At 45.7% G+C, this 24,947-nt stretch overlaps 1 protein-coding gene and 1 long non-coding RNA gene across 5 annotated transcripts in view; one reads left to right on the top strand and one right to left on the bottom strand.

Moving 5' to 3' along the window:
* Nucleotides 1–24,947, top strand: part of STAB2 (stabilin 2) — a 166,475-nt gene that overhangs the window by 71,597 nt on the left and 69,931 nt on the right. For 3 of the 4 annotated variants that reach the window (XM_023257376.2, XM_011284182.4, XM_045062246.1), the window contains 12 exons: nt 2,676–2,762; nt 3,998–4,084; nt 5,419–5,530; nt 7,451–7,631; nt 9,674–9,767; nt 11,010–11,168; nt 14,055–14,150; nt 16,136–16,231; nt 18,550–18,597; nt 20,034–20,170; nt 20,580–20,694; nt 23,062–23,139. In XM_023257376.2, coding sequence (XP_023113144.2) covers nt 2,676–2,762; nt 3,998–4,084; nt 5,419–5,530; nt 7,451–7,631; nt 9,674–9,767; nt 11,010–11,168; nt 14,055–14,150; nt 16,136–16,231; nt 18,550–18,597; nt 20,034–20,170; nt 20,580–20,694; nt 23,062–23,139 — 1,290 coding nt within the window. The remainder of the gene's footprint in view (nt 1–2,675; nt 2,763–3,997; nt 4,085–5,418; nt 5,531–7,450; nt 7,632–9,673; nt 9,768–11,009; nt 11,169–14,054; nt 14,151–16,135; nt 16,232–18,549; nt 18,598–20,033; nt 20,171–20,579; nt 20,695–23,061; nt 23,140–24,947) is intronic. The other variant, XM_023257375.2, reaches the window with a different exon arrangement.
* Nucleotides 542–6,607, bottom strand: LOC123386709. The gene is made up of 3 exons (XR_006601020.1): nt 6,067–6,607; nt 4,002–4,124; nt 542–751 (listed from the first exon to the last, which is right to left on the bottom strand). It is a non-coding gene; the product is annotated as an uncharacterized LOC123386709 (long non-coding RNA).

Genomic DNA, 24,947 nt, shown 5'->3' on the forward strand with positions numbered 1-24,947 from the left:
CCCACGTCAGGCTCTGCACTAGCCGTGTGGGGCCTGCTTGGGATTGTCTCTCTTTCCCTCTCTTTCTGCCTCTCCCCTGCTCACTCTTTTTCTCTCTCAAATAAATAAACTGAAAAAGAAAAAAGATCTCTATTCCAACTGGGGTAACTTCACACTAGCTCTTAGCCTACTATATGGGGGAGGGTAGACAGAGCTGTGTTTGAATCCTTGCTCATTAACCCTAGGTGCATTGCTTAACCTTTACACTAACTTCCTTTGTCTGTAAGTAATAATAATAATAATAATAACAATAATAGGATTAGCATAGATAAAAACCCAAGTACAATACCTAAATCAAGTGGCTACTCAGTAAAGGTTCATTCCTTCCCTACTTAGCCCTCCTAAGTTTGTGCAGGGGGGGCAAACCTTTACCTTCACCATCTTAAGGTCTCCAGCCTGAGAATTAAATTAACATTAGACGGATTAACAAGAGGAAAGTTCACAGCTTTAGCATGCTCCTTGGGAGCCCCCTGAGGAAAATGAAGACGCCAAGAAACGGCAAAACCCAAACTTTTATATAGTAGGTTGACTAAAGAGAGGCAATCGTGGAAAAGTCGCGAAAACGTACAGGAAGGCTTGAGGAAGTTCACAGCTATTTTAACAAGGTCCATTGGTGCAGGTTTTTCTTGACCTCAGCTTCCTGTCTCTGGTGACAAGATGTCTCTTGGGTCCTGATGCAGGCAGGGCATCTTTCACAGGACAGTTTGATCTCCTGTTTTCAGAAAGAAATGGGGAGGTCAGAAGCCAGAGTGTCCCTTTTCTATCTGCTGTTTTTCAAGTGCCTTGAGTCAAAATAATCCCTATGCCGAAATGGCCTTATTTGGCACATTCTGCCACACCATACTCCTGTTTGCCCTTCCTAAGCATTTTTCTAGATAGAAATACAAAGACTATCAAGAAAATGATATTAGGACCATCAAACCCTCAAGTTTCACTGAATTCTGGACACATCTATTGAGAGCTGGTTCCTAGAGCATAAAGACAAATGAGTTACTGTTTTGTTCTGGTTTTGTTCTTGTGTTGAGAAGCTCTAATCTCACAAGGAAACAGATAGTATATAACAATCCAGAATTCATATGTCAAGGACTCTACTGGTGGCAAAAGCAAAATGCTCCAAGGTAAAATTGATGAGAGAAATTTCTGCCTATAATTTTGTCCTAAAAGAGAGCATATCAACCAGAAGTTTCATTCAACACTAGCATAGATCACTAGGGAAGGAGATGAGATCTTTAGCACAATCCTACTGAGAAGGACTTAATAAGGCAAAACATTAAAATTAAATAGGCACAGCTGTTCAGGTATTTATTTTGCTCAGTACAGCCATCACCGCTGAGTCCTGCAGGATGCTGTCAACCAGGGAATATGGAGAGGGAGGAGAAAAGAGGAAATCATGTTGACTAGCATCAGTAATTGTTGTGTGCCAGACATTGTTCTAAATGCTTTATATAGCAAACCTATGAGGTAGGTATATTATCATTGTATCCATCGTGTAATCTGGGAATGGGGTAAGGAAACACAGAATATCTTGCACAAGGTCACACAGCTAATATGTGGCAAAACCGTGACTCTACATTGCCTCAGCCCAAGTAAGGAAAAGAAGGAGAGGAAGAAGGGGTAATTAGACCATGGGTTAGAACCAGAAAAGCCTCAAAACTGCCCTTTGCAGGCTCCTATGATCTAGACTTGCTTAATTATCCTGAGATCTGACAAGAGGACTGAATATTACTTCTTCAGTGTCCTCAAAATTCCTTTATATATCTCAGATTTTAGGATTTTATAGTCCGTGAAATTCTCAGTGCTACCTTCTTAACCTTCAGCATCAACGTTTCTCTAACATAAACTTTGAGCCAGGGACAAAATGCTTACGATAAAACCTGGGATCAGCATTATCGTCCCATTTCACAGATGAGGCGGCTGAGGCCCACAGAGACTACGTGACTTGCCTCTGCTATCCTAAAGCTAGTACATGGTAAGACCCATTCTCGGGACATTTTAGAAAAAAAAAGATTTACCTGTCTGGGCCTCAGTTCCCTCATCTACAAAGAGGGATGAAAAATATCCACATGGAGTTAAAGATAGATGACCTCATATATGCAATGTGTCTGCCTTTAGTAAGTTCTCGCTGAAATGGGAGCTCTAGATAATTATGATTAGGCACCAGGGGTTACAGAGTGAAAAGTTGCATTTAAACCTGCCCCCCTACCCATACACACCACTCCTGATTGTAGATCTTTCTACAAGTTAGAGAGAGACTCTCTACTGCCTCCAAAATTTCTATATAGCAGGAGCTTAGGGATGGCTATTGATTGGAAGGGGAGGCTAAGCCACATCCTGGATGAACAGGAAAGTGTTCCCTGATTGATTGGCAATGTCTGCTATGGCACGAGAGGAGATGTAAAGATAAATGTGCCCTTATTTGTGCAAATCCCGCCTGTATTCTACCAAGAAGGTAACTGAGGCCTAAAGAAGGTGACTGAGCTCTGGCTGGGAGCCACGTGGGCTGGTGTGCTCTGGGGCGCTTCCCTGACATCGACAGTAAATGGAAGTAGGATGTCCAGTATATTCAGAAGCTGACCAACCCCCAGAGGACCTCAAAACACAGACTCAGTGCATTTTTCCCATTGGCTTTCTTCCAGACGCTCTTCACACACAGATGTGTCTACACTGGCAGAATAAGGAGCCTGAAGAGCGGCTGTGCCAGATACTGTAACGCCACTGTGAAGGTGAGGCCAGCAGCAAAGGGCAGCTCCAGGGCGACGCTCTTGGGCCTCAGGGTCTGCGGGCTCACAGGTTGCTGGTGGGGCCTTGGCAATGTCTTCCTACAGGGGAATGGAAGGGCGGACTCTACATGGCGTCTGGGTCACCCCCCTCCCTGCATCCATCTCTCCTGTGGCTCCCTATCGCTCTTAACACAGCCTACACTCCCGATGCTCCCACACGGCCCATCCTCTGCCAGGGCTCCGACCTGTCTCTTACCTTCACTCCCACATCAGAACGTGCACGCTTTCCCCTCCCTCCCTCGGAGAGCTCTTCCAGGATTGCCTTGGAACTGGTTCATCTTTCAAGTGTTTAACTCACCCCCTGTCACCACCCAATGCACAGTGGCCCCCCAGTCTCCCCTGACCTTTGTCCCCACCTGCCACCATTTCACTACGGTATTTTGTCTTCCCAGCGATTACAGATCTCGGAAACTTTCTTTCTTTCTTTCTTTCTTTCTTTCTTTCTTTCTTTCTTTCTTTCTTTCTTTCTTTCTTCCTTCCTTCCTTCCTTCCTTCCTTCCTTCCTTCCTTCCTTTCTTCCTTCCTTCCTTCCTTTCTTTCTTTCTTTCTTTCTTTCTCTTTTCCTTCCTTCCTTTCCTTCCTTGTTCCTCCCTCCCTTCCTTTTCTTTCTTTCTTTCTTCCCTTCTTCCTCCCTTTTCTTTCTTTCCTTCTCTCTTTCTCTTTCTTTCTCTCTTCCTTCCTTCCTTCCTTCCATCCTTTCCTTCCTTTCCTTTCTCTTTCTTTCTTTCTTTCTTTCTTTCTTTCTTTCTTTCTCTTTTCCTTTCTTCCTTTCCTTCCTTGTTCCTCCCTTCCTTCCTTTTCTCTTTCTTCCTTCCTTCCTTCCTTCCTTCCTTCCTTTCTTTCTTTCTTCTTTTCTTTCTTCCTCCCTTCCTTCCTTTCTTTCTTTTTTTTTTTTTTTTTTAATTTGTGGTCTCTTCCTGGACTTGATAGACCATGGGCTGCATGAGCAGAAGCCTTCACATCTCGTTCTCACGGTGCCAGAGCCGGGTTGGCACGCAGTCGGCCTTAGTACATGTGTGGCAAGCAGATGGCTGTGCACCAGCCGTGCTGTCATCTGCAAGAGAGAAAGTCGGGCTCACACAGGGTTGATTATAATAATGGAAATTAAAATATATTTCCTTTGAGGAACTGGCACTCTGCTTGCGGTTTCAAAAAGCAACATGCATTTTGTTTCTCAGATACCAAAGTGCTGCAAAGGCTTCTACGGGCCGGACTGCAACCAGTGTCCAGGAGGCTTCTCGAATCCGTGCTCTGGGAACGGCCAGGTGATGAAAACTTTGTCACGAATGCTGAGGTTGACCTGTCCTAAGTCAAGTGGAAAAATAAGTTTTAAAATCACTAAACCAAGAAGTGTTACAGTGTCAACCACTACTCCCAGGAAGTACAAGAAACAGATCAGTTGCTAAAAGAACAGAAGGTTCTGCAGCAGAAGGAATCTGGGGACAGAGGGCAACAGGGGTGGGGAGTGGGGAGTCTGGTGGTGTTCCAGTGTCTGCTTTCCTGCTGCTGACCACTTGACCTTGGATAGCTCAATGAGGCTCCCTCTGACCCCACTTTCCTCTTATGGGAGGTAGCAGGGTACCCTGCATTGACCTCCAAGATTCCTTCCAAAACTAAGATTCTGTGATAATTTAAACAAACAAACAAAAAAAAAGCACTGCCCAGTGATTGCTTTTTTTTTAAGTTTATTTATTTATTTTGAGAGAGAGACAGAGACAGAGTGCTAGTGGGGGAGGGGCAGAGAGAGGAGAGAGAATCTTAAGCAGTCTCCGCATCATCAGTGCAGAGCCCGATGTGGGGCTCAAACTCACGAACCATGAGATCATGACCTGAGAGGCAAGATCAAGAGTCAGACGCTTAATTGACTGTGCCACCCAGGTGCCCCTGGGTGATTGCCTTTTTCAACCTACCTCCACAACCTAGTAAAATGTAAAGGCCCAAATTTAACTCACCTAGTTTGGAGGCTAAACAAACAAAGGTAAAACAAGCTACGGTTAACATGGGAAATTACAGATCTACGCATTTAAGAAACCCAGATCTGAAATATGCCCCTTTTGAGGGGAAGGAAAAACCGCACTCATGAGTGGGTTGAGGCGAGGTGAGGAGAACAGGGCAGAGCGGGTACTAATCAGCTACTGCAGCTGACGGCGGGAGGCACGGGGCCCGACCGGGATGCACGACGCGCGCTGCAAAGCCAACCTGGAAAAGGCTGAAAAGGCAAAAAGTCTTACGCTGCAGGGGGAGACACTGCTGTCTGAAGTCATAAAGCAGAGCAATGGAGACAACGGCCAGCCTTCTTGCTGAAGGTCGGTGGCTTGTCACACCATCCCTCAAGCATTGTTTGCAGGTTCCCAGTGTGCCACCGTGACCCCCTTCCTCCCTGAATGGCTTCCCTTAACATTTGAGATCCCAACTCAGGAGCCCAAGCCTGTCACTGTTTTAGCATCCTACCTGATACCAATACAACTGTGCTTTCTACAAGGAGTCCCAAAGAGATGGAATCTGCACTCGAAAGAGTCAGGCCATGGCACGATGGCATCTGGGACTCCTTCACGGGTGAGCGTTGTCCTAACGCCCTTGGGGCCTCCTTTGCTCGCAGTGCGCAGATGGCCTTGACGGCAACGGGACGTGCATTTGCCAGGATGGCTTCCAAGGCTCCCAGTGCCAATTCTGCTCCGACCCCAATAAATATGGACCCCGGTGTGACAAAAGTAAGTGGCACTTCCCAGGCTTCCTCTGGCTCCTCAGCCGGGATCCCTGCTGCACTGCAGCAAAGCAATAGTGCAAACACGGCCCCTTGGCTAGGCATTAAACAAAAATGCAGTTGCATAATCTTGAAAACATGCATCATGCTTTTTAAAATTGCATCATGTATATATTTAAGAGGAGAGATACATAGATCTACCAAAATAAATATCGATGTATGTTTCTTCACTAAGATTAGAACTTGAAAGAACAAAATGATTAGATCAGAGTTGCTGTGGAATCAAGCCGACCAAAGTTAAATCCCCACGCTGCAACTGACAGGTTGTGTGACCTTAGAAAAAGTCTCTCATCGAGCCTCAATTTCCCCATTTATAAAATGAAGTTTGGTACCCACGTCATGGGTTTTTGATGAAATCAGATCATAATTTAAGGCTTTAGCACAGAGCTTGCACCAGCAAGAAATCCGTAGATGGAGCTGTTACTACTCTCACTACTAACTCATCCATTTATTACAAAGAACACAGCCCTTCCCCTCTCTTACCTTGTCTGATCTTCATAGCCACCTTTGAAGATGGCCAGGACATTAGAGCACAGCAGGGGCACGGCTGCCGATCTTAATCCACTGTTATTTGTGCCAAATAAGGTTTCTTGGGGGAAAAAAAATAAAGTTTTATTACAAAGCCTACTAACGCTGGCATTTTTATGAGGCCAGTGGGGCAGGATGCCGAGGTCAGGGAAGACTTGGTGGGGGCTGCCTACACCAACACCTCTCGTCCCGCTCTGTGGCTGCCTGCCATCCCGGGTGGGAGAGCCTCCCCTTCCTTCCAGCCCCCTGTCCCTTGCCAATTAAGCCCTGGCTGGTTTAAAAGTTTATGAAAAGTCTTTTGTTTTAAATCCAGCCATGCTTTTCCAGCCCTCTCACTCTGGCTCTCTTCCCTGTCCTGGATATTGGCTCCAAGCACCCACAGGAATCCCTCTCCCATCGCCCTCCTGGGGCAGAACCACAGATGCCTTCCTTTCTGATCATATCCAAATCCCCAAATCCTTGCCACTGAAGTTTGAGAAACTTCCCCTCCTTCCTCTCTCTCCCACATGCATTGGAGCCTGAGTCTGAAGCCCACATTGCAATTTTTAAGCACCTGTAATCAAAAGCAAAGTAAACAGCTCAAGTGGAAACTGGTAACAGGCATGTGGAACAGCAGCTACTACACTGACCTACTGTGTCGGCACTTGGGCACGAACAGAAATGAAATTTGAAGGCCTAAGTTCGAGTCCCTGTTTGAAAACTTAGCAGCAAGTTAAGCAATTTGCTTCGCCTCCCTGGGCCTCCGTTTCCTCACCTGGAAATGAGGATGATGAAAGCACTCACCTTCAGAGGCTGGTGACTGTTCATGAGATGGTGCAGTTCAAGTCTGGCCCAGTGCCTAGGACGAGGTCAGTGCACAGATACTATCAGTTATCCTGGTTTGCTGTGCTAGAGAGTGAGGAGCACGTGTCAGCTGCACATCAGAGGCCATGCTGGCATGAGAAACCCCTTCTACAGATTCCAGAAAGGTCAGAAATTTCCAAACTAAGCTCTCTAACCACAAAGTAAATGAAGAACGAGTTCCTTGGCCTCTTTCACACACACACACACACACACACACACACACACACACACACACACACACGCAAAGCATTTCTGAGACTGTGTTATTCCCCTCCTTGATGGGACAGCCAAGCTCCCTGTCTCAGGCACACTGAGAGACACTTGACAAGCTAAGAAATAGCCCCAGAGCCTTCCCCAGGCTCAGCCCCACGTTCTTCTCTTCTCTGTAGGCATGAGGGGCGGTGAGGGGAGGCGGTGTCTCTCCTCCATACCTCATGTGTCCCATTGCTACACTCGTTCCCCCAACCCCTTAATGTCCCTCTTCCTTCCCTTCCAGAATGTCTGTGCATTTACGGAACGTGCAATAACAGGATCGACAGTGACGGGGCCTGCCTGGCTGGCACGTGCAGAGAAGGCTCCACAGGGACGTTCTGCCACAAGCAGACCTCCACCTGCGGGCCCTACGTACAGTCCTGTCATATCCACGCCACCTGCGAATACAGCAATGGGACGGCAAGGTAGGCGCCACCCTTAACAGCCCACAGCCACTGTGCTCCCTGTAGACAGACCCCACCCATAACTACACTCTTTGCAAACAAAGCCCTGCTTTCTCTGGCTGCCAGTGTGGCTTTTGTGGAGAAAACCTCAGACTGAGCTGGGTTCAAATTGCAGCACCCCCTGCTTTGAGACTTACCAGCTGTGTGACCGTGGGTAAGTCGCTTAACCTCTCTGAGTCTCACTTTCTTCATCAGTACAGTAAGGATGATGTTGCCTACGTAGCAGGGCACTGGAGATTATAAAAACTGAATGTAAAAGCACCCAGCACCAGGGCTAGCACATCACAGGTGTTCAGTCATGGAAACTATGATTATTATCACCACTTATGCAAAGAAATGAACATTTGTCCACCACTTTCCAACCCTTTAAAAATGCCTTTACTGGGGCACCTGGGTGGCGCAGTCAGGTAAGTGTCCAACTCTCCAGCTCAGCTCAGGTCATGATCTCACAGTTGGTGAGTTGGAGCCCCACATCAGGCTCTGCACTAATTGCACAGAAACTGCTTGGGATTCTGTCTCTCCCTCTCTCTGCCCCTCCCCAGCTTGTGTGCACGCTCTCTCTCTCTCTCTCAAAATACATAAATAAACTTTAAAATAAAAAAAAATAAATAAGAATGCTTTTACTTCCTAAAGCCATTAATAATGACTCCCCTGTTAAAGGCATCTTATAGGAAATTGGCTCTTGGTCATTAGATCATGCAGTGGGCTTAGAGGTGTGGGAGGGGCAATGTCAGAGGAGATTTCCCTCTCCAGGAAAATCTGCTTCAAAGTCAGTGACCACCCAAGAAATATCCTGGGAGATGCAGAGAATGTCTGGTATTCTTGGTCTTATTTTTAAAGCATTTTTCTTAATTTGCAATTGCGTAGTTACTTACTTACCTGCTTATGATCTGTCTCCCCCACTAGACCGTGGGCAGCGTGGGCCCAGAGACTGTGTCTTCTCCTCCACGGTGGTCCGATAGAAATGCATCTGCCTTGAGAGTTAGGATCTGCATCCATGCATAAGTCAAAAATCACAAGTTATCAAAACTGTCCTTAAAACCTCTGAAATCACCCACAAAGGGCTATCAACATGGGTCTGCAGCAATACTATATAAACTTAGGTAAATCAAACAGTGTTGGAACCCATCAGTCTGTTTTTTTCATGCGGGTACCAGACTAAGAATTTTTTTTTTCCTCCAGGAGCCTTGATACATGAAAAACAATTCTATTTAAATTTGTGTGAAGCACATATGATTGAATTTGCCACAGTGACATGCGATAGGATGAAGCCACAGGCGACCCGGCACCTCTCAGAAGGGTCTCAATAAATTATTAGTGGAATGAAAGAATGAATGAACGGCGTGTTTGATAGTTACAGTATCATGATGGGACATTTTGAAATGAGTGTCTGAAAGAAAGGGTGATGGGTCAGTAAGCTATGTCCTCTCACGGAATCAGACGCCTGAGAGTGTCTTGCTCCAAAAACAGAAAATCTGAGGGACCAGAGAGGGGAGAGAGGAGAGGTCTCATCTGACCGTCATTTTCAAGTACGCTAAAAACTATTGCATAGAAGGGACGGGAGTTGTTCTCTGCAGAACCGCAGATGCTAAGCTAGAGGCAGATCCCAGCCCTGTGGAAGCAGGAAAGCTGCCAGAGGCGGGGCCTCACGAGAAGCAAGCGTGTACAGGTGCCCTGCTAAAGGCTCCACGTGCTGATCTCATCTCCACAGCTCTGGGAGCGAGATTTTAGACTCTCGTTCCCGAGGAGGAAACAGTCTCCCAGAGGTTAAGGGACTCGTCCAGGGTCACACGACTGCTATGAGATGGGGCCTGGCTTCCCAGGTCTGACTGCAGACCCCCCGAAGTGCCCGTGACCACCTGACTACACTGGCTCCCTCCACGAGGGCAAACTGTCAAGCGCCTGGCCAGGAACCGGTTCAGCCCTGGCTGGCTGGCTTTCTCCTGGGCAGTGACTGCTTCCACGTCTGGGGCTGAATTTGTGCACTCACTCTTCTTTCGCAGCTGTGTTTGCAAAGCAGGATACGAAGGGGACGGAAGCCTCTGTTCAGAGACGGACCCTTGCACAGGATTCACCCCGGGGGGCTGCAGCCACAATGTGAGTGTTGGTCTTCATTTCCAAGCGGCCTGGTGTTTTAGGAAATCCTGACGGAAGGCCTTACCAGAAAGAGCGGTGTCTGATGGCTTTTCGTGTTAGCAGATTTGCTGGATTCCTGAAGCTTTGAAGACGGTGCTGGTGATTTCTGTGAGCTTCCATTCCTAAATCCACATGTGCAAGGGACGTCCCAGGACCACAGGAGCACGGGTCTTTGGGCTCTTAAAAGCACAGCCTGAGGATCAGATATTGGAGATTATTAGTACTAAACTACTGATTCAACTGTTACAGCTTACAAGAGACGAGTGCACCTGATCTCATTTGCTCTTCCCTCCCCACCAGCCCAACGGGGCAGATGTTCTTATCCCCATTACACTGATGAAGAAACTGAGGTTGGGGACAATAATAGAAACTAAATTCTATTATTGGATATAGCCCAGAGGTATAGCCCAAGCCCACCGTTGCCTTCAGAACACCTTTTGATTACCACCACCAGGCCGGAGTCACCTCCATTCCTTACCCACAGTTTAGAACCTCTCTGGCCCACCCACCAAGTATTCATGGCCCACCCACAGCCACAGTGACTTGAGGTGGATCAGATCGCGTTTCTCCCATGCTGAAACCCCTTCAGTAACTTCTCTTGGCTCTGAGGGTGAAATTCAATGTTAATGCCTTGCCCCACCCCCACCAGATGCCCCTTGGGCTAGTCCTGCCCACTCAACAACATACCTAGCACCTTTCTCCTCTCGTGCTGCCTTTGAGCCTCCTAAGGTGGTCTGTCCAGTCCGACAGGTCTGGACTTGGTACCATGGTTAGGAGCTTGGTCTTCAGCATTATAGAGACCTGGGTTTGTGAAGTTTTGTAGCTGTGTGACCAGAGGCAAGTTACTTAACTCCTCTAAGCCTACTTTCCTTACCTGTAACACAGAGACAATAACCGTACCTTCCTCAAGATGATGGCTTATACCAGCCAAACACTAACAACAGTCCCTGGCTCAATAAATGACAGTGATGTTCATGGTGATGGTCATTGGCTGGCCAACAACAAGCAATTCTGTTCCTTAAATCATCTCACCTTTTCTGTGGATCTCAGTGCAAATGTGCATATAGGATACAGTGCATACAGAAATAATTGTTTCTATTGCACTCCATGCAAACATGCGTTTCTAGAATGTACCTCCTTTTTTGGCTTTTGGGATCATGGGGCTCTGAGGTTTCAGAGATTTTGCTTCTTTTCCTCCTGCAGGCAGAATGCATCAAAACCGGCCCGGGGACCCACACATGCGTGTGCCAGCAGGGATGGACCGGGGACGGCAGAGACTGCTCGGAGATCAACAACTGTCTGTTGCCCGGCACCGGTGGCTGCCACGTCAATGCAACCTGTTTGTATGTGGGCCCCGGGCAGGTAGGTGCCACGTACTAGAGAGCCTAGAGGAGCAGGACTCCTGCAGTGACTTCTCCCCGCTAGACACAGAAGCACTTTGGCTGGAACTTACTGCAGCTTTCTAATCCTTTGTAGTAGGGGAGAATGGGTTAATGGTCACAACAAACCTATGACGTGGGTACTTTTTTTTTTTTTTTAAGATTCTGTATATAAGTGAGATCATATGGTATTTGTCTTTCTCTGATTTACTTCACTTAGCACAATGCCCTTGAGGCCCATCTATGTTTCTGTAAATGGCAAGATCTCATTCTTTTTTATGGCTGAGTAATATTTAGATATAGATATAGATATAGATATAGATATAGATATAGATATAGATATAGATAGATATCTCACATCTTCTTTTTCCATTTATCAATGGATACTTGAGTTGCTTCCATATCTTGGCTTTTATAAATAATGCTGCCATGAACATGAGACTACAGATATCTTTTCAAATTTGGATAAATATTCAGAAATGAAATTGCTTGAAGGTATAGTAGCTCTAGTGTTCGTATTTTGAGGAACCACCGTACTGTTTTCCATAGTGGCTGCACCAATTTACATTCCCACCAAGAGTGCATGGGTTCCCCTTTCTCCACATCCTCGCCAACACTTGTTATCTCTTGTCTCTTTGGTGATAGGCCTCCTAACAGGTGTGAGGTGACATCTCATTGTGGTTTTGATTTGCATTTCCCTGATGACTAGTGATGTTGGGCATCTTTTCATGTGTCTGTTGGCCATCTGAGTATCTTCTTTGGAAAAATGTCTATCCAGCTCTTCTGCCCATTTTTAAATAGAATTGTTTACTGTTTTGTTACTGCATTGTATGAGTTCTTGGTATATTTTGGGTATTAACCACTTATTAGGTACATAATTTGCAAATATCTTTTCCCATTTAGTAGATTGTGATTTCATTTTATTGATGGGCTCCTTTGCTATGCAGAAGCTTTTTAGTTTGATGTAGTCCCACTTGCATATTTTTGCTTTTGTTGTAACATAGGTACCGGCGTTATTCCATCTTACAGAAGAGGAGATTGAGGCACAGAGATGCTAAATAATTTGCTCACATGACATAGAAAATAAATCATGGTGCGAGATTCACACCCAGTCAGACTCCAGAGCCCCACTCCTAGTCACCACCTGACCGTACAAGTTTCAGTAGAACTCTACAATCCGTCAATCACTCTCACTTAACCTCATGTAAGGGAGACTGAAGCAGAGAAAGCTACTGCTTAGGACCAGTCAGCTCTGGAGAGGTGATGACGACTGTACTGTGATTATAACCACGGAAAGTCCTATTCCTTGGAAGAGCTCGCCGCTGTCTTACATCTCACCAAGCATTTGGCAAGCAATTGCATTCATTTTGACTCACCTGAATTGCCAGATTGCATCTGAGAAAGAAAAAAAAAATGTCTTGGTATCTTTATCAGTTTGCTAAGGATGCCGTGACAAAGTATCTCTAGGTGGGTGGCATAGAACAACAAAAAGGTACTGTCTCACAGTTCTGGAGACTAGAGGTCCAAGGTCAAGCTGTGGGCAGGCAGGTTTGGTTCCTTCAAAGGTCTGTGAAGAAGAATCTGTTCTGTGCGTCTCTCCTAGCTCTGGCTAGTTTGCTGGCCATCTTTGCATTCCTTGGCTTATATGTGCATCATCCTGACCTCTGCCTTCGTCTTCACATGTGTTCTCCCTGTGTGCCTGTCTGTGTCCAAATCCCACCTTTTTATGAGGACACCAGTCTAATTGGATTAGGACCTACCCACATCCAGTGTGACCTCATCTTAACTAACTATATAATAACAATCCTATTTCCAAGTAAGGTTACATTCTGGGGTACTGGGGTCAAGATTTTAACGTATGAATTGGGGGTGGTGAGGAATACCCAGCTCCACCCATATTAGTATCTATCCCCTCTCTACTCTTTCTTTCTGTGGACAAATTTTAAAGGCATCCTGATGTGGGAAATGGAGGAAGAGAAAGGTCTTTTTATACTGCCATATAAGAAATAAAATAGACCATATTTAGGATGCCCACAGTAGTTACTAGTTGGCTTGAAAACAGATATTCCAAGTAGGCACAAATCCTAATTACCATGAATATTTATTTTAAAAGACAAACCATGGGGCATCTGGGTAACTCAGTCGGTTAAGCATCCAACTCTTGATCTCAGCTCAGGTCATGATCTCACAGTTTGTGAGTTTGAGCTCCGCGTCCAGCTCTCTGCTGTCAGCACAGAGACTGCTTCGGATCCTCTGTACCCCTCCCTTTTCTGCCCCTTCCCCATTGGTTCTCTCTTTCTCTCTCTCTCAAAATAAATTTTAAAAACTTTAAAATAAATAAATAAAAAGACAAACCATATTTGGCTTAATATGTCAGGGTAGGGGTGCGAGAAGGTGCTACCCCAATACTAAGTGGAGGAGATTAAACACCCACGTTTACAAAGTCTTGCCCTATCACGTAAAGACGTATTTAGGTGCTACTGTCCACATATACTTGCATCTAAGTTACACATATTTACCTTATAGTGCACACATAGCAAATAATAGTTATATTGTTAAAGATAAAAATTCATAAGTAGAAATTCTATTCATTTCTTCCCACAACTTAATGGGCTGTCTTATATCACGTATGGCCCTTCTAGGATGATGAATTTAAAAAGGAAGTAGCAAGAAACAATCAGACTGGGAAATGTAACGTAGAATGTGCAGACCAGCCGCTCTGGAATTGGAAGTGTAACAAATGAAAGCCATTCGTTCTGTTTTCTCAGGCCAAGCAGCTACGATTTCGTGGTTCGGTTTTCAGGCCACATGATGGCAAGGCATGAAAGGCAGTTGTTTTCACGTCTCCCCTTTGTTCTTGGAATTACAGAATGAGTGTGAATGCAAGGAAGGATTTCGAGGCAATGGGATTGATTGCGAAGAAATCACTTCGTGCTTGGAACAAACTGGGAAATGTCATCCACTGGTGAGTTACTTCATTTTCTTTAGCCTTACCTTAACAAGAAAAAAAGCTGGGGCTCCTGGATGGTTCAGTCGGTTAAGCATCTGACTTTGGCTCAGGTCGTGATCTCGCAGTTCGTGGGCTTGAGCCCCATGTCGGTCTCTGCGCTAACAGCTCGGTGCCTGGAGCCTGCTTCGGATTCTGTGTCTCCCTCTCTCTCTGCCCTTCCCCTGCTCATGCTCTGTTCCTCTCTCTCTCTCTCTCAAAAATAAATAATTTTTTTTAAGTTTAAAAAGAAAATAAGTTACCTGAGAAAGAAAGAAAGCTAGATTACTTCTTATTTGGACCTACTAATGAACAAAATCTTTTCTCCCCCTGAAGAGAGTCCCCAAGCAAAATGAGAGTAGTTCTTACAAATTTCGCCCCAACCCAAGTGTTGGAAGAACCAACATGTAACACAGGGTCCCCAGTGAAATCAGAATTTGAAATAAATAAAAATTCTGCAGCACAAATATGTTCCAAAGATTGTGTAGGACAAATTTATACCAAAAATTATTCATACCCTCTCCAAAGTTCACCTTCAACTTGGTAATTTTTTATCTGCTAAATCCAGCGATTCTGAACCAACAAGATAACTGGACTCCCATTTTGAATGTCATAACAGAGTTTACCACAAATTATTGGTGACAATGCCCATTCAAGGGTAGAGTGTGTCTTGTGTCTAAATTATGGAAGAACAGGCTTGCAGAAGAGCATCATTATGCACCTGACATCACAACCAATGAAGATTGCACCTTAGTCACAGTGCTTTTGAAGGCCAGGAGCAGAAGCCACACAAATCAACTTACGCAAAAAAGGAATTTTTAGGGAGTACCCTAGGGTAGCACCATGGCAGGAAATACAAGCAGACTTCCCAAGGACCCAGAATCAAAACCTGAAGACAGCAAGGTCAAAGCAGCCTCTTCCTCTAATCCTCTGAGACTATGTGATCTCTCATGTTGCTTTTCTCTGTGCATCTGTTTTCTCTTTGTCTCTTTCTCTCTCTCTCTCTCTCTCTCTCTCTCCCCCTCTCTCCCAACTTTTAATGTTTCTCTTTGCATCTTGGGGGTACACAGCTCCCTTTTCTTAGATCAACGTCACCCTCCACTCCCAAAGAAGAAAGGATCTGACCAACCCAGAGGAGTCCACGTGTCCACATATGAGCCAGTCAATGATGGCCAGGGAGGGTGACGACATATTGGGAACATGGTTGCCAGGGTAGGGGCAGAGTAGTTGTTAAAGAAGAAAGATGGGAGAGATGCCCCCACAGTATCTATTTCTCAAGAATCATGTGAGCCCTTCATAAATCTGAAGGAGATCCAACATTCTTGCTACCTTTAAGCCCAACCAAGTCCTGACAATCCAAACATGGGAAGTTATTGCTACTTTCACTTCCTTCCAAAGCCTGGAGGAAGAAACATAGAGATTCCAGATAAAATCAGTACAGGACAGCCGGCAAAGTTTGAATTTCAGAGCCCCTTCGCCCCCGGGAAGTTTGAATTTCAGTGAATCCTTCTTGAGCACCAGTGTGCCCCAAACATTACACGGGACATACTTACACTAAAACGTATTTGTTGATCTGAAATTCAAATTCACGTGGTGTCCTGTGCTTTCATAGGCTCAATCTGAGCGGGATGAAAGGGCAGAATGTAATTGTGATTAACGTTTATTGCCTCTGGGCACATTTGCATGTGATAACTGTTGTTGCCATTTCCATGGTGTTTGACAGTTTTAAAATGCTGTCCCCTATATGGATGCATGTGACATTCATAGCCCAGCAGCGAGGCACCAATCGTGTAGACAGGAACCTTTCGTTGCTACAGGGCAGGGTCTGTGGGTCACTCCCAACATCTTCCAACCCCAGAGCTGCACGTTCCCACCTTAGATGGAGCCAGAGGGCTCACAGATGTAACTCGAGGCAAATCTTTTGTGAGGAACGCCAATTCTTTCTTTTCTCTTCCTTTTGTCAGGCAACCTGTCAGTTTACTTCTTCTGGCGTCTGGAGCTGTGTTTGCCAAGAGGGCTATGACGGAGATGGCCTTCTGTGCTATGGAAATGCAGCCGTGGTAAGTGAGCAAGACAAGCTCTTGTGCAGAATAATAAAGACAAAAGTCTCTTAGAAACTAAACAAAACTCTTCGCTAGGATGCCTTTACAGTGTTCTGCCAATCATTTGCTCCAGGAAATTCCCTACGAAGCAAGCTGCTTGTGCAGATGGCATATGTGTTCTGTGGATCACAAGCCTAAAGGCTGCTGAGGGCTAGCTTTTGTTTGGTACCTTCTATGCACCAAGCAGGGGGACTTCCTTTCTTGGTGTCCTACCTCTTCCCGTTTGCAAACTTTCCTAATGAGCAGCTAACTGACCCTGCTAGCTCTCTAGAAGACAATCAAAGCTAAGCTGCCCGGGGGCCTCAGTGGCAGAGTGGGGGATCCAGCCCGAGGCTGTGTAAGCGCCTGGCTCAGGCACTTAGCCATCAGGGCCGAGTACTCAGGGAGAGGGCCGTGCACATCACACCGAATTGTCCTCGCTCAGACGTGGTCTGTCTCCCCAACCTCAGGACTGTGAACGCTTGAGGGCAGATCTTTGTCTTGTCTCCTACTTTGCTCCCAGTGTTTACAAAGAGTTGTTGAATGAGAAATAAATCGATAAATGTTCTCACTTCATTTTGTTCAACTTGCTGCACTTTGCTTCATGCCCTCCTCTCTGCTGAGACCACCCGGCCCACAGTCCTCAGGGCTGTGCCCCCTTCCCACCCAAGCCTCGCCCCAGCCCGCATTCCCCTGGGCTGATGGCCCATCTGGCCCTCAGCCTTCCTGCCTCTTCAGGGTCCTGCCCACCCTTCACTTTACGCTCTTCCTTCTACTCACCCTGTCGGGACAGGAGCTCCTGACACCCAGATCATGGAGGGGTGACCCAACATTTTCTCACTGCCCATGAGCCTCGTGTCCTAAAACCTAAGCCCCAACACTCTGCTTTCACAATGCCCTCTCCTCAACAGAAAGCAAGATGAGGTCCAAACCCTTAGCCCGGCGCTCCGGGCATCTCTACGCGGGCTCCACTCACTTAGCCCAGCCATCCGGTTACCTGCTCCACTCGCCTCTCCCACAGACCCTGACCTCCTCTCCCCGTCTTCCTGCCATCAACTCACGTCCCACCTGCACCCCCTCTCCCTTGGAGCAGCCCCCTCAGGAGATCACTCATGCATCTCAACTCTTGCCCTTGTCAGTTTACTAATTCGCTACCTGATAGGTATTTACTAACTCATTTAATAACCTCCGCTACTTTCAAAAAGGAGTGGAGACAACTCTAAGATTTATTGCCTCTGTGCATATTTGCATATGATAACCATTGTGGCCATTTTCATGGTGTTTAATAGTTTTAAAATGCTGTCCCCTACACGGATGCATGTGGCATTCATAACCCCAGCAGCAAGGCATCATCATATTCATTTTTCAGACGAGACACCTGAGTTCTCAGAGAGGTTAAGTGACTTGCCCAAGATCGCACTGGTAGTAAAGGGCAGACTCAGGAAATGAACCTGGTCGTTTTAAACTCAAGGGCCAGAGTTTCCCCTACCATACCTGCACATGTCACTGATCTAATGGCACTGCCTTCAAAGTCTTAACTTCCCCCAAACAAGTAAAAGTTGTGTGAGGGCAGAAGTCATCTTTTCCTTTTTGTGTCTTCTACCCTCCCTTCACTCCAACCTGGTGCCCACCGCAGCGGTTCAGTATACATGTTCATTAACACATTCCACGGTAGAGAAATGCAAAGTAGGAGTGGCTAAGACGGAGCATGGCCCGCATCACAGCTTCTATTCTAAGCACTTTAAAACCTTAAGTCCTCCAAATTTCACATCAACCTATCAGTTGGAGCTTTTATTATCCCCATCTTATAGACAAGAAAATTGAGGCCCAGAGAGACTAAGTAACTTGCCTAAGCAATTAGGAAATGACCAAACCAGAGTGAAAACCGGGGTGGTTGGACCCTGCCTCCCAAGCCACTACTCAAGGTTGGCTCTGAAAGAGGGCTGCCATTGAGCCCTGTGGCCCTCCATGAGGTTGGGTGCCATGTTCTTAACAACTCAATTCCAATTTGGAAGAACTTCAGGTGGTTGTCTGTCTGAAGTTTCTGGAATTCCTTCTTTGCCTCAAAGATAGAGGGTAATGGAGCCACTAAGCATGAAAGAAATGCGCAGCTCTGGCAACGTGGAAATTCAACCAGCTGGGGCTCCCATTCATGCTGGAAACACAAATGAGCCCAGCCATAGGAAGGCTAAGTGCGTGCTACTCAGACACGCACTGTGGTTATGCTTCTCATTCATTGTTCCTTTTCTCGTGTTCTCTCTCATCTCTCCCTCCCTCCCTTGCACGACACGAATAAGGAGTTGTCATTTCTCTCTGCGGCAGCTATATTTAACCAGTGGATAAATGTGAGTACCTTTGTTGGAATGTAGGAAATGTACATAATTTTAGAAATTTGGAATGCATGGAACAGAAAACCGAAAGGAGGGGAGCTGGTAGGAAGGAAGGAAGGCAATCGTCCAGAGCGGTGGCTCTCCACGCTGACTGCACTTTAGGATCTCTTTGAATAACCATGCCGAGGCTCCCACCTGCACACCCTCTGATTCGATTGGCCAGAGGTTTACCTTGGGCATCATGCATTGTAAGAGCTTCCCGGGTGATTCTAGCACGCAACCAGGGCTAAAAACTTCTGGTCTAGGTTAAGCCGGAGGGGTCAACTTTTCAACCAATTCAAATGTATACATATAGCTTCTCGCATCAAGAGGTCTTTGTGAAAAGTTAGCATATCATTATTGCAATTCACCGAGTTGGATTTGGTATTCATAGTTGCAATCTGGGGTAATCCATGTGCACTTAGCTGTCAGCCCAACATGCCTAGAGGAGCTTTTTCTTCTCCCCTGGAAAGTTCTATAATGCAGAATCCAATCCCCGCTCTACCAGTTGTCTGAATCTCTCTCATCTTTGCATGAGTGGACCAAGGTCCCTTCACAACCAGTGTTTTATTCCCTTTGAGAAGACACGTGCCAAGATAGGTAATCCACTCCAGGACAGCTCCTTACTGTGTAGGGCCTCTCTGCCCCCACCACATGGAAGGGCAGGGACTGAGAATCCTATTGTACAATGATGATTTCCATATAGACTAACCCCACATGCATAAGCTTGCCCGGTGGTGAAGTGGACCCAGCTCATCACAATACACAAGAACACATCCTCCCCAACCCTACTTTCAATACTTGAAATCAGCCATGGTGGGAGGGTACACACCACAGAAATCAGGGAACGCTACAAATGAAGGCTTTTTGTTTGTTTTTCCTGGGAGCAGCTGTTAAACCTAAGCGCACCACTTCTACCCAGAACTGGCTCTAGGGAAGAACAAAAAGTAGGTTAAGTTTGATTTCAGGCCTCCAGTGTGTCCCCCATGCTGAAATGCTTCCCATAACCTTCCCACCATCCTTATTCCAAGGGCATCCAAGGGTTCCCAAGGTTCTCCGCACATACATGTGCACACACACACCCACACACACATGATCAGCAAGACGGTGCTCTGATTCTTTGTTTAGACTAAAGGGTAAATGACTGATCATGACTCAAAGTCTGACTGGAGGATCAAGAAAATGTGCCTTTTGACAAAACTCACAATTTAAATCAGAAGAATGCATCTCATAAGAGCATAGGGGGCACCAGCCAGTGGGTGGGATGGATTTGGGAAAGGGGTCCCTAAGACCTTTCCAGTATCCCTGAAATTACTGCACATGGGAAGTTTTCATCTCTGCCAAGCATTCAGCCAGCCCTGTCTGTCCTCTAATGTGAATCAGGCCTACTTTCCTTCCCTCCTATGATTCAGAATGCTTCTCTACAAGCCATGCTGTCAGCCACCTCAAACCTCACTGTCCTCGTGCCCTCCCCGCAAGCTATTGAGAACATGGACCAAGATGAAAAAGCCTTTTGGTTGTCCAAGAGCAATATTCCAGCCCTAATAAAGTAGGTATTGTGTATTTAATTCTTCACGATATCTTCTTAGCATCAGTGTGAAGGAAGTTCAGTGGAGGGAGGTCACGTGGTCCTTGAGATCCATGAAACTCAAATGTTCCAGAACTCTCCTACCCCAGAATGATAACAGTTAACGTTATTGACAGCCAACTCTGTGCTAACTGCCTTAGGTGTAACTCAGTTCATCCTCCCAGCAACCCTATGAGATGGGCATTAAAATTAGACCTATTTTAGAGATGTGCAAACTGAGGCAAGGGTGATTAAGTAACTAACCCAAGGTTTCATGGCTGATAATTGCAGGGGAAGAGGTTCTGGCTCCAGAACCTATTTTCTTAACTACTCAATGATACTGCCTCATGCATGGATCCTTCACTGTAGCCATTACGGACTGTCGTTTCAGATACCATGTGCTACTAGGCACATACAGAGTGGCAGATCTGTGGGCTCTGTCACCTTCTGACATGCTGGCAACGTCTTTGCAGGGCAACTTCCTTCACCTGGCAAAGGCAGATGGGGTAAGAGAATGTTGTAATTTGTCTGTTTAGTGGAGATGTGTCATCTGTGTTCATGCTGCCCTCTTAACAATTTCTGTGTTGTGGAAATGTCCAAACATGAGCAAACATGGATCAAGAATAGAACTTCCATGTAGGCATCACCTAGCTTCAACAACTGCCAACATATATTCATACACACACACACACACACACACACACACACACACACACACACAGGCGTGCACACACACATTACTCTGTAGTAGTGATCCTATAAAATGTGCACCCCCCCCCCACCCACTGGTTGGTCATGTGGCTCCTTCCAACAGACCACAAACTGATCCACAAAGGCAAATCTTTCCATTGTCCTGGGTAAATGTTATGCAATTTCACAACTTTGGTTATTTGTATATGGTTAACTAAAAGCTGATTACTGGTAACCTACTAGAGACGTTATAGATTGCTAAAATTGTATTTTAGGTCGGGGTGGATCAACAAATATCTGTTGAGCACCTTCTACGTGGAGTTAGGGCAGTGCCAGAGCCCCATAGAGCTTGCCCTCTGGCCCTTACTGCCGTGTGTCAGGACTTAGATTCCATCTTCATCAGGAAGTCTGGCTGCCCTGCTGCATAGGGTAGTGTTTTATAGCTCTTTATGTGAACTGCACAAGATGAAAATGATGATTCTGCTAGAAAGTGGGAGCTGCCACATCAGTGGACCCTGGGCCACAGTCAAAAATGTCTTAGAATTACTGCTCTAGAACATTTTTACCTCGCTACTCATCGGCGTGAGCACTGTGAAAAGGGTCTATGCCTAGAATTACCAGAATGTATGTACTTCATCAAATCAGTCTTTTTAGAAAGCCAAAAAGAGTTGAATACAGCCCATGGATTCTTTATATATTATAATAATTCCAATGCATTACATACATATATCAATGTGTTGTTTTCTGTAAGTGTTTAATTTTTTTTATGTTTATTTATTTTTGAGAGAGAGAGAGAGAGACAGAGCATGAGTGGGGAGGGGTAGAGAGAGAGGGAGACACAGAATCTGAAGCAGGTTCCAGGTTCCAAGCTGTCAGCACAGAGCCTGATGTGGGGCTCGACCCCATGAACCACGAGATCATGACCCGAGCCCAAGTCAGACATTTAACCACCTGAGCCACCCAGGCATCCCTTCCTTCAGTGTTTTAGCTGATTCTATTAGCAAGCATTTATTGAACACTCATCCTGGGCAGGCTAATCGCAGGTTCTATACATTCTGAGATAAATCAATTGGGACCATTGACCTGGAGGAACTAACCACCAGAGACACATTTTTAATGAGTTCCTATGTCTGATATAAATGTCTCCCTTTAACCAAAAGAGATGTGCAAGGTGGCCAGGAATGCTTATTTCAGGGATTCTGCTGATGTAACTTGGGAGCTGCTCAGGGTGAGACGAGTCCCCTTGTGCACCTAGGGTCCCAGAAGGGATTTTAAATAAAGGGTAATGGTGAGGAGAAGAAGAAAGGAAAGTAGAGAGAATGGAGTCCCAGTTGTGTCATGGTTAGTTGGTGACTGGGTTGGTGGGTAGGTGGGGTAATCAATGCTCTTGAAAAGTAGCTGGATGCTGATCAGGAAAGTTGGTTACTGTCCCCATTAGTTTGCTAAGGCGGCTTTCACCACGCGCCACAAAGCGAGTGGCTCAAACAACAGAGAATTTTGTCTCAAGGTTCTGGAGGCCAGAAGTCCCAGATCGAGGTGTGAGCAAGATTTGTTCCCAAGGGCTGTGGAAGGAGCTGTTCCAGCCTCTCTCCTTGGCTTGGACATGGCCTTCTTCATGCTCACACAGTGTTCTCCCTGTACAGCTATGTCCAAATTTCCTCTTCTTCTAAGAACACCAGCCATATTGAACTAAGACCTACCATGATGATCTCATTTTAATGTGATTACCTCTATAAAGACCCTATTTCCAAATAGGTCCCATTCTGAGGTACTAGGGGTTAGGACTCCAACGTATGAATATTGAGGACACAATTCAACCCACACAACACTGTCTACACTGCTTTTCAAACTGCAGGGTCACTTTGGTGAGCCTCAACCAGCACTCTCCAAATGAAATAGAAAAGACAAGAATTGGTATTCTGGGACCTCCCAAATAGTAGAGGAAAGTATCACTTCATTTTGATTGTGTGCATGCGTGTGTGTGTGTGTGTGTGTGTGTGTGTGTGTGTGTATGATGTCTAGTGTGTCACAATGTCACAATTAAGGACATTTCTAGCTTTGGGTCATAATCCAAAGTGTGAGAGTTGCTACTGCTCAAGAAGTGTAAAACCCAGAAACACTTTCAGTCCGTGGATGTACGACTCTAAGGACACTCACCTTCCCATGGTGGCTTGCATTTACAGAATATCACAATCGAAGGAGCCTCTGTCATTGACAGCGACAATGCAGCCACAAATGGCGTGATACACATCATCAACAAGGTACAGACTTGCAATGTTTCACACATCCTGTTCTGTGTCTTTTGCGGGGACAGCCGACCCTTAACGTAAAAGTAACCTGTGTTGTGCTCCATGACTTTAGTGTTAAAACTGTTTAGAGGCTCTGTTCATTCGGTCAGACTCAGCCTATTTATTCAGGCTATATTCTGCCACGGGCCCTACATCAAGGATGGTCACCTAGATTATATTTCTTACTTATGAGGATATCTTAATCAAGAACTGGAGGAGAAGCAAGGGGTTATGTATAGTTTTCCTCTCCCCTTTCTGCATTGTTGTACCCTAAAAAGACGGGGGGAAGGAAGGCCCTAGAAAAAAATGGAAAAGGGTAGAAAAGGTATTTTGAAATATTCATTTTCTTCTAAGACACAATTCAACGGTACTCAAAGGTATGTGATTAAAAAAAAAAACATAGTGGGCAATGGGAGTTTAAGCTATCCTGTAATTTTCAGTTACTATATTAGGATTTTCATAGAAAATTAAGGTGAGAAGTGAGGGTACATTGGGAACTTTTGAAAGGTGGGAGATTGGAAAAGACAATTAACTAATAGCATTTTAACTAAAATTATCCTCACTTGGCACTTATATACTCACTTTTGATTTTCATTTACAGAAAAGTTCAACTATTTCTATTCAGAAAAGAGAGGCAATTTTAAGACTCCTAGATGTGTTATTTTGTAAAAAAAAAAAAAAAAAAAAAAAAAAGCCTTGCAATTTCTTTGTATTACTGAGAGGCATTAAGAAAAACATTTTTGAGCAAGTGATTCATCACTTGCACAGAAATATGTTGGGTTTATGACTTTTTTTTAATGTCTATTTACTTAGAGAGAGTGGGGGAGGGAGGGAGGGAGAGAGAGAGAGAGAGAGAGAGAGAGAGAGAGAGAGAGAGAGAGAGAGAATCCCAAGCAGGCTCCTCACTGTCAGCGCAGAGCTTGACGCGGGGCTTGAACACATGAACCGTGAGATCACAACCGGAGCCGAAATCAGGAATCAGACGCTTAACCGACTGAGCCACACAGGCGCCCTGGGTTTATGAAGAACATTACTTAGCAAAGGTATTTTTCTTCTCCAATCCTGGCTTTCCAAAGGACTAAAAACCTTTTTGGAAAACATAAAATTACCCCGTCTCATTTACACACCTTGTTAGTACAGCAATACCTCAGTCTGTCTCCTGAACTGAGTATTATCATGGGGCCAGTTCAGGTGTCACCTCCTCTTTCAAGCCTTCCTTCATCCCTGCGGCCCATATCATCAAGGATGGCGTGTACTATCTGGGTACCAGCACGTAGCTAGCTACGTGACCTTGGGCAAGCCACAAAACCAATCTGAGCCTCATTTTTCTCCTCTGGTAAGAATTAAATAACACCCTCTCTCTCGATGCCTGCTGCCCAGCAGGCCTTCCCTCCACAAATGCTGGTTTTATGCCTTTCTCCTTCCTCTGTCCTCCCATGGGATGAACTGGGTGTATGGTTCATCCAGCACACGATGCCCTCCCACCTGTGCATCCCAGGGGGGTGGGCTGCACTGCTGTGTCCCTCAGCTGCAGTGGCACCCAGCCTCGTCCACGGTGACAGTTAGGATGGTTGACAGCCCAGCAGGTACAAGGCACCGTACAAAATATCACATCACGTTCTCTCATTTAATTTTTACACCGGCCCTAAGAAAAGAGACGTGACTGTCCTCACGTCACAAATAGGACAGATAAGGGGCACCCAGGTGGCTCCGTCAGTTAAGTGTCAATTCTTGATTTCAGCTCAGGTCATGATCTCACGGTTCGTGAGTTCGAGCCCCGC

The sequence above is a fragment of the Felis catus genome, chromosome B4 (assembly GCF_018350175.1).
Source record: "Felis catus isolate Fca126 chromosome B4, F.catus_Fca126_mat1.0, whole genome shotgun sequence".
NCBI classification, from domain to species: Eukaryota; Metazoa; Chordata; class Mammalia; order Carnivora; family Felidae; genus Felis; species Felis catus.